Raw genomic sequence first — 13,691 nt, 5'->3', positions numbered from 1 at the left:
GGCATGAGGCAGGGGGGTTCCAACAAATGCCTCCCCCTGAACACCCCCACAATCCCCAACTCCTACTCCCACCATCCGTTTCCTCCCCATCCCTCCTTCCTCCCCACCCCCCACCCCTCCACCTCGCCATCCCTGCCCTCCTCTCCATCAACATTTCTCAAGCACTTTTTAAGCAGCTCAATAATGTCAAAGCACAACAAACCATAGACAAAATATACATTATGCCATAGACTTGTGACCTGGATGTATAAGAGAGTACTGTATATAGGCTGACAGACAATCATAAGCATCCATCTGATTGGACAATCAGTATCGATTCCCTCTTCACCACCTACATCACTATTACAGTTAATGGAGCATTGGTGGAAAATCTGAGGTTTTGGGGTAACAGAAAAGTGAAAACATCTGTCATATTGACCTGCACTGTTCTTACTGCAACATGGAAGAGAAACGCAGGATAATAACCCATGTTGGTGTTAGTTTAGTAAATCATTTCTACAGACAGACAGGCAAGTACATGTGGATATGACAACATACTACAATAACAATGGATTGGGAATCTTCATACCGTATATGACAGAGTCAGTCCAATTCATCCACAGTCTCTAGCAGACCTCATACCATGATGTCTATGTTTACCTTCCACAATAAAACTCAACCTGTAGCAGCGTGGCCCAGAGAGAGCACCACCCAATGTGTTCTACTACTATGAAAATATCTGAAATCACTTTGCAAAGACACATCAACTGGAGTTCTCTGAACATGCGGAAAAGATGAAGAAAACTAAAAAAAGAGAGCACTGATAAGCCTGAAACACCCTAATTAGTGCCTTACAGTCACATTGTTTACATCTGAATCCAAAGTTTACCATTTCATTTCCTGAAAACCTGGCAAGTACAGGCCTTGTAATCGCCGAGGGAATAGGGGGGGGGAAACAAATAACATTGCTTTATTTTTTTTCTCTAAACGCGGTACCATGCTTTAAAAAGGCCAGTCTGTTTTCTGATACCCACATTAAAAGATTAGTGAAATCCCAGCTCGCGGTGACATTTAGAGAGAAGCCGATGACTCCTTTGAATACAGATCAGAGTAAAAAGAAAATTGGCAGCCTTTAAATCTAATCAACAGTGGTACCAACACACTAGACCCCAATGGCAAATCACATTCAAAGTGTTAGCAATTCCTCTATAGGCTGATTCTTTGAGATGACTTACACTCTCAATGCATTAAGAGGTGTCTAGTAAACTCAAAGAGAGACATACAGAGTCAATAACCTGTGTAACACAACATATCCCAGTGCACCCAAGGAATGACTGCAGCAGCCCAGGTTTTTGGCACAGAGGACAACGCCTTGTACAGAATGCTCCAGTGGAACACTTTCCAGGGTGGAGAGAGGACGGACAGAACAGTGACCACATTTAGGAGCAGTGGCCTGGACCATAACTCACACTCTCTCACTCTCTTTCTCAGCTCACTTTGTCCCTTTATTCTCTGACAGGTCCTATGGCGCTTGTCAATGCTGACTCTTTCTATTCCAGAGGGGATATAAACAAATTCATATTCTATGGAGTGTCTTTCAGGCCTCGATGTGCTGCAGGTTTGACAGGCATTTCTATTTGCCAGGTAGCCCCAGAGGTTTGGCTATGATCTGATCTGCATTAGACTACATGGTCACTACAGCATGAACAGGCACAGATAAGGCAGCATTCATACATGACAGGACAGGTTGTGAGGAAAGGTACAGCAAAAATACCTACGCAAACACACCTAGGATACGAACAGTAAATAGATCACTATTTAACACATATACACAGACAAATGCACACACAGTCAACTCAGCATGTACAAAGTACCAACACACACACACATACAGTACACGTGAACACACACTTGCACACCGAACTAAAGCGGGATCACACATACTGCATCTCTTACTATCGGCTAACTATTGTTTAACAACTATTCAGTTTGTCATGCAAATCTACACAGCCCTTCTGCAGTGCAGCGCTGCGTACTGGTAAACAATATAAACCCTCCATACTAGTGTTAGGTTCTTTTTTTTCAGAGTAAATAACTCACAGACACTAGAGAAGCTTTAACCAAGTTTCATTCTTCCCAAAGGTTCTGTACAGCTGTATTCAGACACTCCAACATTTGTCCCACTCATATATATATACGTATATATATATATATATATATATATATATATATATATATATATATATATATATATATATATACCACTTAAAACACCCCCCCCTTCTCTCCAATCCTTACATCTTATGGTTTAACAGGAAAAGAGTAACAAGACACCAAACCCTTATTACTCCCTTCAGGTGACCTGTCCTCACCTCCTGACCTCAACCCCACCTTCAACTAATCCACAGAGATCCATGTCTCCTTTGTATCAACACGTTGCTCTGCTCCCGTCCCCCAACACATTCCAACACATTCCACAGCTATCTGTCTTTCTACAGAGGCCCAGTCTCTTTCTCCTTTGATTCTATGTTTCTTTCCTCTCATTTATTTAATATTTTAATGTTCAAAATGTCAAATCCAACATACATATACAATATACAATGCAGCATTAATGCACAATAAGCAGCATGGCCAAGCTAGGCCCAAAAGCATACAATATAATTACAGGGATAGCGTTAGACATGGACTAAATGAAAGGGTGAAATGTACACCATGGCTGTGACCTCACTTAGCCGATTGGAGCACTGCAGGGTCTGAAGGCCTATCAGAGAACTTATGACAGATTAAAAATAACCACTGGGTAATTAAAACCTCATAAATGTAAAGTCCCCATATTTGGGGACACTATTTGATTTTTTAAAATTAAATCAGTCTGGTATGAGAATGGTAGCCCCTATCTGCAAAAGCAGGGTGTTTGCGGAAAGCTGAGTATATGGCTATTGATCGGCGCCTTCAAATCTTTGGTATGACTTATTACCATATATGGACATCCGAATTTATAAGGCAGGCCGAGCCGATGACCTCATTTCAAGAAGGCTGCTACCTACATTCTGGTTAGCGTTGAGAAACATAAACGAAAATAAACACAAAATACCTTGATACTAGGGATGCACAATATATCGGTGAACATATCAGAATCGGCCAATATTAGCTAAAAATGCCAACTTCGCTATCGACCCAATGTCTAGTTTAAAACCTCTTGATGCTACCCATCCCGGATCCGGGATCGTGAATACACCCTCAGGCTCATTACCATAACGCAACGTTAACGATTTCTAAAAATCGCAAATGAAATGAAATAAATATGCCTGCTCTCAAGCTTAGCCTTTTCTTAACAAAACTGTCATCTCAGATTTTCAAAATATGCTTTTGAACCATAGAAAATCAAGCATTTGTGTAAGAGTTTTGATAGCTATTGTAGCATTTAGCGTAGCATTTAGCACGCAACATTTTCACAAAAACCAGAAAAGCAATCAAATAAAATAATTTACCTTTGAAGAACTTCGAATGTTTGCAATGAGGAGACTCTCAGTTACATAGCAAATGTCCAGTTTTTCCTGAAAGATTCTTTGTGTAGGACAAATCGCTCCGTTTTGTACATCACATTTGGCTACCGAAACTAACCGAAAATTCAGTCACCAAAACGTCAAACTTTTTTCCAAATGAACTCCATAATATCGACCGAAACATGGCAAACGTTGTTTAGAATCAATCCTCAAGGTGTTTTTTCACATATCTCTTCATTGATATGCCATTCGTGGAAGCATGCTTTCCTCTCAGAATCCCATAGAAAAATACCAGCAGCTGAGTTTTGCGCACCAATTTCCACGCAGGACACCGTGCGGACACCTGGCAAATGTAGTCTCTTATGGTCAATCTTCCAATGATATGCCTACAAATACGTCACAATGCTGCAGACACCTTGGGGAAACGATAGATGGGGCAGGCTCATTCCTGTCGCATTCACAGCCATATAAGGAGACAATGAAAATCAGAGCCTCAGAAATCCTGCTCATTTCCTGGTTGCAGTTTCATCTTGTTTTTGCCTGAAGCTTCTGTTCTAGGGCACACACAGATAATATCTTTGCAGTTCTGGAAACGTCAGAGTGTTTTCTTTCCAAAGCTATCAATTATATGCATAGTCGAGCATCTTTTTGTGACAAAATATTGCGCTTAAAACGGGCACGTCTTTTTATCCAGAAATGAAATAGCGCCCCCATAGACTTAACTGGTTCGCCGATGTTAAAAACTAAGCTACAGTGCATGCCTATATAATGTGACGTAATGATGCCAGGTAAAATTTTGCAACACAGCATTCCTAACCTAGCCCACAATATCTGCTGTGTGGATCGAGCAGTCAACAAGTCGAGCAGTCATTTGAAAGAGTAAGAACATTTCAGTGAGACAACTCAAAGGCAAAATCCAGATAATGGAATTCATTTCCCTTGACAATCAACTGTTCTCTGTCGTGTGTGATGTTGGCTTTCTTCGACTGGTCGAGCACCGGTACACACTACCAAGTGCGCTATTTTTCAGATGTTGCCCTACCGGAGTTACACAGTAATAGCGTCACTGCTATTAGCTTCACGACATACATACTATGGAGCGCTGTTTGGGTCAAAAGAAATACAGTAACACTGTCAAAGCTGTACAAAAAGTCTGCAAACAAGCAAACACTGGCCACGAACGATGTGTTTACAATACCACATTGGTAGTAAAGCATCATTTGTTCGACCACAACTTCCGTGGTAGCTAACTTTAGCTTGGTACCTAGCTAGCACCAATACAACCAGCCTGAAAACAATGACCAGTAGAACCTGCAGTCATTTTCATTATTCTTAGCAATAATTTAGAAATCTTTGTGAGTAAGTATTAGCTAGGTTGCCACTTGTTGTTTGCCTATTGAAATTGAACTTCAGTTCATAAAAATAAATAGCTAGCCAGCTAATTAACCCTGTTGCCCAAAGCTAACGTTATAAGCAGCCAGCTAGCTTCATCTAGCTAGTGAGGCTCAACCGGACCGGGTTATGTGTTGTGAAGCTAACCACAATAAGGATCAGGCACAATAGTGGAATGTGGAGTTTGCCTTTAAAAATAAAAGTATGTCTTTGACAGTGATGCAAATTAATACAAATAGTAGAATTATGCCATACTTTTATTTTGAAGGCTTACCGCAAATGCCACTATTGTGGCTAATCCTTATTGTGGCTAGCTTTACATAGATGGGTCCGACCACCATTAATTAAATAAGCACTGTCTTATAAATGAGGGTTATTTTAGATGACACCTAGCTATATAGTTAGCTAGCTAACTAAAAACATAGCGAAACAACATCGTCTGTTTCAGTAGCTATACTTAGCTAGCTAATTTATAGTTAGCTAGCTAATTTTCCTTTGGCAAGAAAAATATCAGATATCGGTCAAAAATGTAATATCGGTGCATCACTAGTTGATACACACTGAAATCCGGGACTCCACAGATCATGAGGATATCTTATTTGTCTGCCTGTGACCTACCATTATTGATCACCAGCCAGAGAGTCCACATGTTTATTTTACACAACGTGTTCACTAAACAGCAAACATCTTACAAGGTAAAATTCGATTTGGTCTGTGTTTGAGCTAAAACTACATGGGGGCTATCAAATTAATCCTTCGGTTGGTAGGAACACATCTAGCCTATTGATATCTGTATGACTTAATGTCAACATCGAATGACCACCAAGTGACTTTATCTTTGCACATCAAAAATATGATGTTACCTGCTCCCGCGCTGTAGGCATCCATATCACCCTGTATGCCCCCCGACACAACCAAAATGTTTGAGAGAGGTTGGTGTTGTAGAAATTTAGTTTTTATAGTGAACAATAACTTTTAGGCACATCCAGTGTGCAAAAACAGTGCAATTACCACATTCATACACTTTGGAGAGGTTGAATGCACCCTGGATATTCCATAACACCACCACAATGTTTGAGTGAGGTTGATATGGTCGGAATTCTGTTTTTACACTGAACAAATAGCATTTAGGGATTGCAAATGTAATATAGATGCCATCATGAATATGTAATATCACTGGAATTATCTAATTTACAGACGTATGCCACTTTGGAGAGGTTTAGGGACACTTGGTAACATCCCGTGACAACACCTGACACAACTTACTAAAACATCTGCCCCTTTCTAGTTGGTGGGTCTATCAATCCCATTTTATTTTCTGGCATTGTTCACATGTTGTGGAAGCCATCTAATGGGTTTTCAGCTCTAGTCATCAATAATTCACGTATAGCTTGTCAATGAAAAATTACTTTCAAAAGAAATAAAAACAATATTTTGTGTGTGCTTGATCTTGTGTATCCTGTACTATGTAACTCCTATCTATCTTCTGATCATTTCCTCATAATCTCCCAGATGTCTTCTTTCCAGATATAATCATGTAATTATACATGAATATCAGTTACTTTTGGGTATGTCTATTTAGGCAGAAATCTACATTTTGCAATTACAATGAAGAGTTATTATTAACAGCCCTGGGGAAAAAATGAAATGATCATTCTCCTCACATCCAGGAGATAGAAATAAAGACACAAAGAAATACATTATTGAGATTTACCTTTACTTATTAAACCACAGTGACAATAATAGTCAAAGGACAGCTTTTCATCATGTTTAGAGCGCTGCGAATAATGAGTTGTCATAAATGGGGAATCTGGTGGGGATATTGGATTGGTCACGCCAACACTCAAAAAGGAGCTATTATTTGAGTCTATTTGAGCCAGTGTAGGAAGGTAATAGGGAACCTGACAGTTATTGTAGAAGGTGGGTTTTGTTAAGTCTATGGGTTTACCTTAGAGCAATTCAATTCTCCTCAACTTTTACCTTGGGAGGGGTTGATGAAAATGGAGTTGTAGTAGTGGGTGTTGGATGGGGGGATATTGGTGCAAAGCACTCAACATATTACTGCATCCCAAATGGGTGACTAAAATAGACGCTCATCTGCTGCAATGAATAGATAACAGGTGTTATAAATAGTTAACGGGTGGATTTACATTTACTATGTCACGTCTAGTCTATGAGACCAGGCAGTCCTGAGTGGCAGTCACAGTGGGGTGAATGTGAGCAAACGAGCAAAGCAAAAGGCCAACATGACCCTACTGTCACTCAACCCCCCCCCCTCATCTCACACACACCCCAGGCCCAGGAAGGCTCATCGATTCTGGGGCCTCATCGGCTGGAAAACCCCAAGAGTTCTAAAACACCCACAGTCAACCATTCAGAATATAGAAATAGCACTGCTAGTGTGGAAATAGTGACTTGGTGTGACAGTGCAAGGGGTTTCACACTGTCTAGGGGGTTTGGCATGGGCAATGATAGGTAGAGGCACAGGAGACAGGAGTGCGGTGCACAGAGGCTTTTATTAAGAAAAGGCCAATTAAATCCTGGCTCTTTCAGAGCTCTACAGGTCAGGCTTTAAACTTAGAAAAATGCATGAAGTCGACAGGACTAGCCAAAAGCTTAAACGCTGCAAATCATATCGGCCCTAACCATACCTCACATGATGTGTGCACTCCAGAACACACTCTCCGCAGAGTGAGAGCCACGCACCTTTAAGTCTTTAGGCAGTCAATGAGAGGGCTGCCACACCCTCGTTAAGGGAACCGTGCTCAGATGGAGCTTGTTCCCCTAGCCAGCATTCTTTGTGCTGGTTAGGCTTGGCCCTGCTGCACCACACTTGGTAAGCTTTGATAATAATCAAAGTAAAGCATCATAGCCAAAGCAGCAGGATTCATTTGCAAGGTTATTTAGGCTCACTATCAATCAGCCTTGATACCCAATAGACTGTTGTGTTGTTGTTGTCGTATATGAACTCGTCCTCACTAATTTGTTTGGTTTGCAGCCAGAAATGAACATCTGTTGTCATCTCTTCAACTTGGTTTCAGAGCTGATACCTTATCACCAGATGTGACAGCGGAAGCATTTTGTTAACAGAAAATGGTTTGCTTCTACATGTTTTGACGACAGGCAGCAACTCTGAATTAGGACAAGTTAAGAAAACAAACCTCTAAATAGAAGTCAACCCAGTTTTACGGTGCAAAAACTTAACTGATTAAGTCCAACATGCAGTAGTTTCCCAAACACTGGGATTGGCTCAGCAGCATGCTGTCAAGTCATAGGACATTAGCTGTAACTCATCAGCATTTTGACATGGTTGCATCACTGCTTGGTATGGCAACTGCTTGGCATCCTACTGCAAGGCGCTGCAGAGGGTAGTGCGTATGGCCCAGTACATCACTGGGGCCAAGCTCCCTGCCATCCAGGACCTCTATACCAGACGGTGTCAGAGGAAGGCCCTAAAAATGGTCAAAGATTCCAGCCACCCAAGTAATAGACTGTTCTCTCTATTACCTAGTGCACGGCAAGTGGTACCGATGCCCCAAGTCTGGAACCAACAGGACCCTGAACAGTTTCTATCCCCAAGCCATAAGACTGCTAAATAGTTAACCAAATATCAACCTATCTGCATTGACCCTTTTTGCAATGACTTTTTGGACACATACGCTGCTGCTACTGTTAATCTGTCACTTTATTCCTACCTACCTCAATTACCTCGTAACCCTGCTCATCAACTTGGTACTGGTACCCCTTGTATATAGCCATGTTATTGTTACTTATTTATTATTACGTGTTTTACTTTTCTACTATTTCTCTATTTTCTTTCTTCCTGCATTATTGGGAAGGGCACATAAGTAACCATTTTTTTGTTAGTCTACACCTGTTGTTTACAAAGCATGTGACAAATACAATTGTATTTGATCAGAAATAATGGATTTTGAGTTTTCAAATGTAATACCTGGGGGTTATTTCAGGGCTGCAGTTTTCCTATTCTGTGAAACATTGCAGAGGTATTTTGTATTTCTGGCTTTCAACATAGATAAGGTTGATTGTACAGAAGTTTAATACATCAATTGGTATTTCAATGCAGGCACTGTACGAGGTGTAATTGAATTCACATCTGAATGACAATGAGAAATACCTTATTATAGATCAGGTAATACAACTATGTGTGCACTTTTGTAAGGGAGTAACTATTCAAGGCCATTGTGAAAGGATGCAGTGGACTATAGGTTGCTGAAGGAGAGAGACATACACATATGTAGCAGACCCCTTTGCCATTAGGCCTTGGTTTATTTCATGATGGCATCTACATTCTTAGGCTGATCGTGTGAGTATGGAGGTCTAAGATCATAATTAGCAGATATTACACCAAACTATGAAAACAAGAAATGGAAGGAGTTTAAAAATAAATAATACAAGCACAATGCCCGCAAATATTTGACCATGGTAAGAGGATAAGTATCCCTCGCGCTATTATGTCACTGACGTCAGAACTAACCACACAACTGAAATGGTGTCCCCAGCCCTAGGGAATGAAATATAACAGCAAAGCAAACCATTTCTAAAATGATTCTGCTGGATATCACTTACCTTCCTGCACTGCTTGAAATGGGTTGTTAGCCTCGATACGTTTTACAGAGTGGGTGATTTTCTCGCTTTGTAGAATGTCGTCGTTGAGGCTTAGGTCAGAAATGGCAAGTTGAAAAATTTCGTCATCCCTGACAGCGTTTTCCTCAAATATGGCACCTGTTGGAGAAAAAACATCTATGTAAGCTTACTTTATGGCGGGAAAATAAACTGTGAACTGTGGCCATGTTTTGGGATTTTTTTATTCACCAACAGGTTCATTTGATCCATCATTGTAGGCCTATTCGTTTATAACATGATGATGCAGTTTACACTGGACCCCCTTATTGATTGTTCACTGTGGTATTTGCGCCATTTGGATGTGTAGGCTAAATATAATTTAGGCTAGGCTACATTTTTACTGAAGCGTCTAACCTTGTCAAAAGTTCCTGATGTATAGTTAATACTGTAGCAACTCTAACACAGGTGGGATTCTTTCTAGAAATTGAACTTTTGTTGGGTTTGTGTTTTGCCCATGTATTAGCAGCAAAAATAAAGACATAACACGTTTAAATGCTAGCAGATGCAATTAACTAGCTCTTGAATACCTGTGTGCATTCCCATTTCCTAGTCACCGTGTGCCTATAGACATGTGACCAATGACCCAACATAGGGCCCTCTAGTGTACAAAGGAAGTAAAAACAGACAGAAAAACTATAAACAACACCCCCACATAAGTAGGCCACGTTCACATTGAAATATAACTCAGTACCACTGTGAACGCTGTATGTAGGCCTATAACTTTTTTGTGCCAAGCTCTATGCCATTCAATTGAGCGCCTTGCCGTGCATTTCAGGACCTTGGAGAGCGGCAGTAGACCTACATGGTCACAAACGCTAGCTGTATAGTACTTGCCTACAGCTCTGGAAACTATGAATGGGTTTTATTTCACATACTGTATGGACCTGAGAGCAAAGGCTCCTCGCTGTGTAGCCTCACAAAAGGCTACATTTCAGGACATTGAAAGAAGCAAAGGCTACAGGGATTAAATTCGGATCCTATGAAGCTGAGAACAGACGTGTGTTGTGGAGGGAAACAGAGATAAACAATCTATGTATCTATGAAAGCTATAACCTCAAGAGGAAGAGTTGAGTGTCAGTTGCATCTCTTTGGCTGGTGTCTTTTGAGGACAGCATATGGAGGCTACGCTGTAGTACAGTGGATTACATACAGACGATGTCATTGAGTGAAGTAATATGACAAGCCTACAAAATAAAGGGACGATATACTTTAGAGACATGATTTATTCTGACATTGAAGGCAAGTGTATGCCATTTAAGACATTAAAGACATGAGTGTAGCTTCCGTTAAATTCCCCAGCACTATTTTTGAGAGAGAGAGAGAGACCATTGCACTTCAGCATTTGTCGGACGCAGGCACATTCAAATGAAGAGAGGTAACCCAATACCGCAAACACAGATATTCCCATGAACCAAACGTGTTGTGTAAGACAATAGAAAGTGGCATGATTAATTGTAATGTCAGGGTTATCTGGGTTATCAGTGTTATTGGGGTCTACTAAAAGCATACTGGAATTTCCATGGAGAATGACGCAGAAGAGAGAGAGAGAACTTACTGCTCGTATATGTAAGCGGTGCAATGAGGAATGATGTATGCCGTATGATAAGTACAAAGTAATGGACATATTTAAGGGAATACAGCAGTAGCCAATGACTTGTTATTGAAAGGTGGTGCAAAAGTGCAATAGCATGTGTCACACATTATCACTGTGCTCGAATCGAATCTATTTGGCTTGAGAATCAGCCAATGTGCCTGTTATATGTTGAGAATATGCCCATCCGTTACTCTTGCAAAGAAATACCATATATTTGCATGTGTGTCCCTCTGTGCATACTCTGTGAATTCTAGAAAGATTTTAACCCACTTAAATCCCAACATTTTCCATGTTTTCACTATCATTTCAAAGCACGGGTTATTTTGATGCTTTGACAAAGTCGTTTCTGCAGATTGCCCACTGGGCACACACTGGTTGAATCAACGTTGTTTCCACGTCATTTCAATGAAAATGTGTTGAACCAACGTGGAAAAGATGTTGTATTGACTTCTGTGCCATTTATTTAATGTGATTAATGATAAGATTTAAGGTAAAACAATTATATGTTCCTCATTTTAAGGTCAACCATTTTATGTGAACTTAACTTTCGTTTTTAAAATAGGAAAACTATTCCTTTTTAAATAATAATGTAAACAAAGTATTGAACATCTAATAGTCATTTTTACATTTGACATGTTTTTGTCATTTAGCAGAAGCGCTTACCCAGAGCGACTTAAAGTAACGAGTGCATACATATTCATACTGTTTCGTACTAGTCCCCCGTGGGAATCTAACCCACAATCCTGGCATTGCACGCACCATGCTCTACTAACTGAGCGAAACGGGATTATAGTCAAATCATAGTGTAAAAACAGGTGAACTGATTCTACTCTTTTTGGCAATTTCCGGGTGTTCTGTGGTGGGAAACTGGGCGGGTTGAGCATAATACGTCAACCCTGTTACCAACAGGCTAGAAATGTTAACAATTTCATTTTTATGTGAAGCTTGCCTTCAATTGCCCCTCCCGTTTTCACAGAACAAGCTTCCATTCTCTGTCACAATGGCATTTATGTCTGATTTAAGATGAATTCGTCAACCCTGTGGTCAACCATGTTACTTTATTTGGTACTTAATAGGCACGTACTATATATTTTCTTTTTTTATTTAACCACTTGAGATGGGAAAATACATTGTTTATTAAGTTGAACATGTGCTCTTTTTGACAGAATTATAAAATTAGGTGAAATAACATATTTTTTCCCCTACCAAGTTGCACTACTCAAAAGGCACCTAATTGGAACGACCCGGTTATAGGCGTAGTTCCGTTTATAATTTGTATTTTGTGGACATCGGGCATCAATTTAAATCATGCCATCTCTTTTTAACATCCTATAACATCACGAGTTAATCTAACTCCCCAATACAATGACGACTCGTGCTTTTTATGTGTTGGAAAACTCTGGCAGATCAAACAAGCATAAACTGACAGAAAAGCTCCCTCGAGGTTTAGGCTACATAAACCAGTGTAATACCAGAAGCCTACTGCATCTCTCACAATGAAAACTCGTCTATAGTATTGATATTGTGATCACGTTCCATTGAAAGGTAAGGCAAGCGGTCCGGTTTAGGAGGGGGAGGGCTAAACAAACCGTGAACCACATACGGGACTATTGATTCCCCAAAAGATAATGGGGAAAATCATCATCAATTGTCTTATCGACATTTAAGACATCGATATATTCCATTCACTTACTGCACTTTCTCCGATAGCCTAAAAAAATCCTACACCAAGATGGAAATCGAGCTATGTTCAGGAAATTAGCCCAATATTGACTGCATCCAAACTTTCAGTTTACATTTGACGCAATCAAAATAGATTAGGCCTATTTATCCCGTAAACTATCCCCGAAGCTGCCCTTCATGCTTTACAGTTTTTATGCGCATCGCATGCATTTGTCTACGCTATACAAAGTATTGATTCTAGATGTTTCTGCAGCACGTCTCACTACAACCCGCGCATAGCTATCCAGGGTGATTACCAATATGAATGATGGAGTCCGCTCCGGCAGAATTGCATTGCAATATCCACAGGGAAAGGCAGATCAACAGCAACTCCATCTCCGGCTTTTAGCGAAGCAGCTCATCCAAGCATTCTCGGCTGTCCGACAATCAATTGGGGCACCACAAACAATGTCCAAAAACGCTGCAAATCACAACAAAACGCAGGAAACACTAAAGAAAAAGTAACAACTATAATTATAACAGGGGAAATAACTATTTAAAACGGAAAGTGAAGGGAAAATAAGGGAAGAAAGGTTGGGAACCCCGTTATTATATTCAAAGACAGATAGTGAGCCTGGCGTTCCTTCTCTCGCTCTCGCCTTCTCCAGCGCTCACGGTGTCTAAAAGCATGGCAAGCTGCAAAAATGCTGAGGGACACCCCCCCTACTCTCTCTATCACACACACACACACACCGCGCGCGTGCGCGCGCACACACACACACACCTTCTAAATAAAGCATTCGCTCGTTTGCCCGACCCACGTGACTGCAGAGACCTCACGTCTCGGTGCTGTCTGGAGAAGCCGGGTAAAATAGAATTTGTTCTAACCGGAGAGAGACGCGGGCAGAGCGCAG

General features: G+C 40.7%; 1 protein-coding gene across 2 annotated transcripts in view; it reads right to left on the bottom strand.

Annotated features, from left to right (window-relative positions):
* Positions 1–13,437, bottom strand: part of LOC124038280 (glutamate receptor ionotropic, delta-1-like) — a 446,412-nt gene extending 432,975 nt beyond the window's left edge. For both annotated transcript variants that reach the window (XM_046353943.1, XM_046353944.1), the window contains exons 1-2: positions 13,095–13,437; positions 9,465–9,620 (exon numbers count right to left, since the gene is read on the bottom strand). In XM_046353943.1, coding sequence (XP_046209899.1) covers positions 9,465–9,620; positions 13,095–13,173 — 235 coding nt within the window. In that variant the 5' untranslated portion in view covers positions 13,174–13,437. The remainder of the gene's footprint in view (positions 1–9,464; positions 9,621–13,094) is intronic.
* Positions 13,438–13,691: the final 254 nt, after the last annotated feature.

The sequence above is a fragment of the Oncorhynchus gorbuscha genome, linkage group LG06, assembly GCF_021184085.1.
Source record: "Oncorhynchus gorbuscha isolate QuinsamMale2020 ecotype Even-year linkage group LG06, OgorEven_v1.0, whole genome shotgun sequence".
NCBI classification, from domain to species: Eukaryota; Metazoa; Chordata; class Actinopteri; order Salmoniformes; family Salmonidae; genus Oncorhynchus; species Oncorhynchus gorbuscha.
The sequence above is the reverse complement of the archived record's forward strand: the minus strand, read 5'-3'. Positions and strand labels throughout refer to the sequence as shown.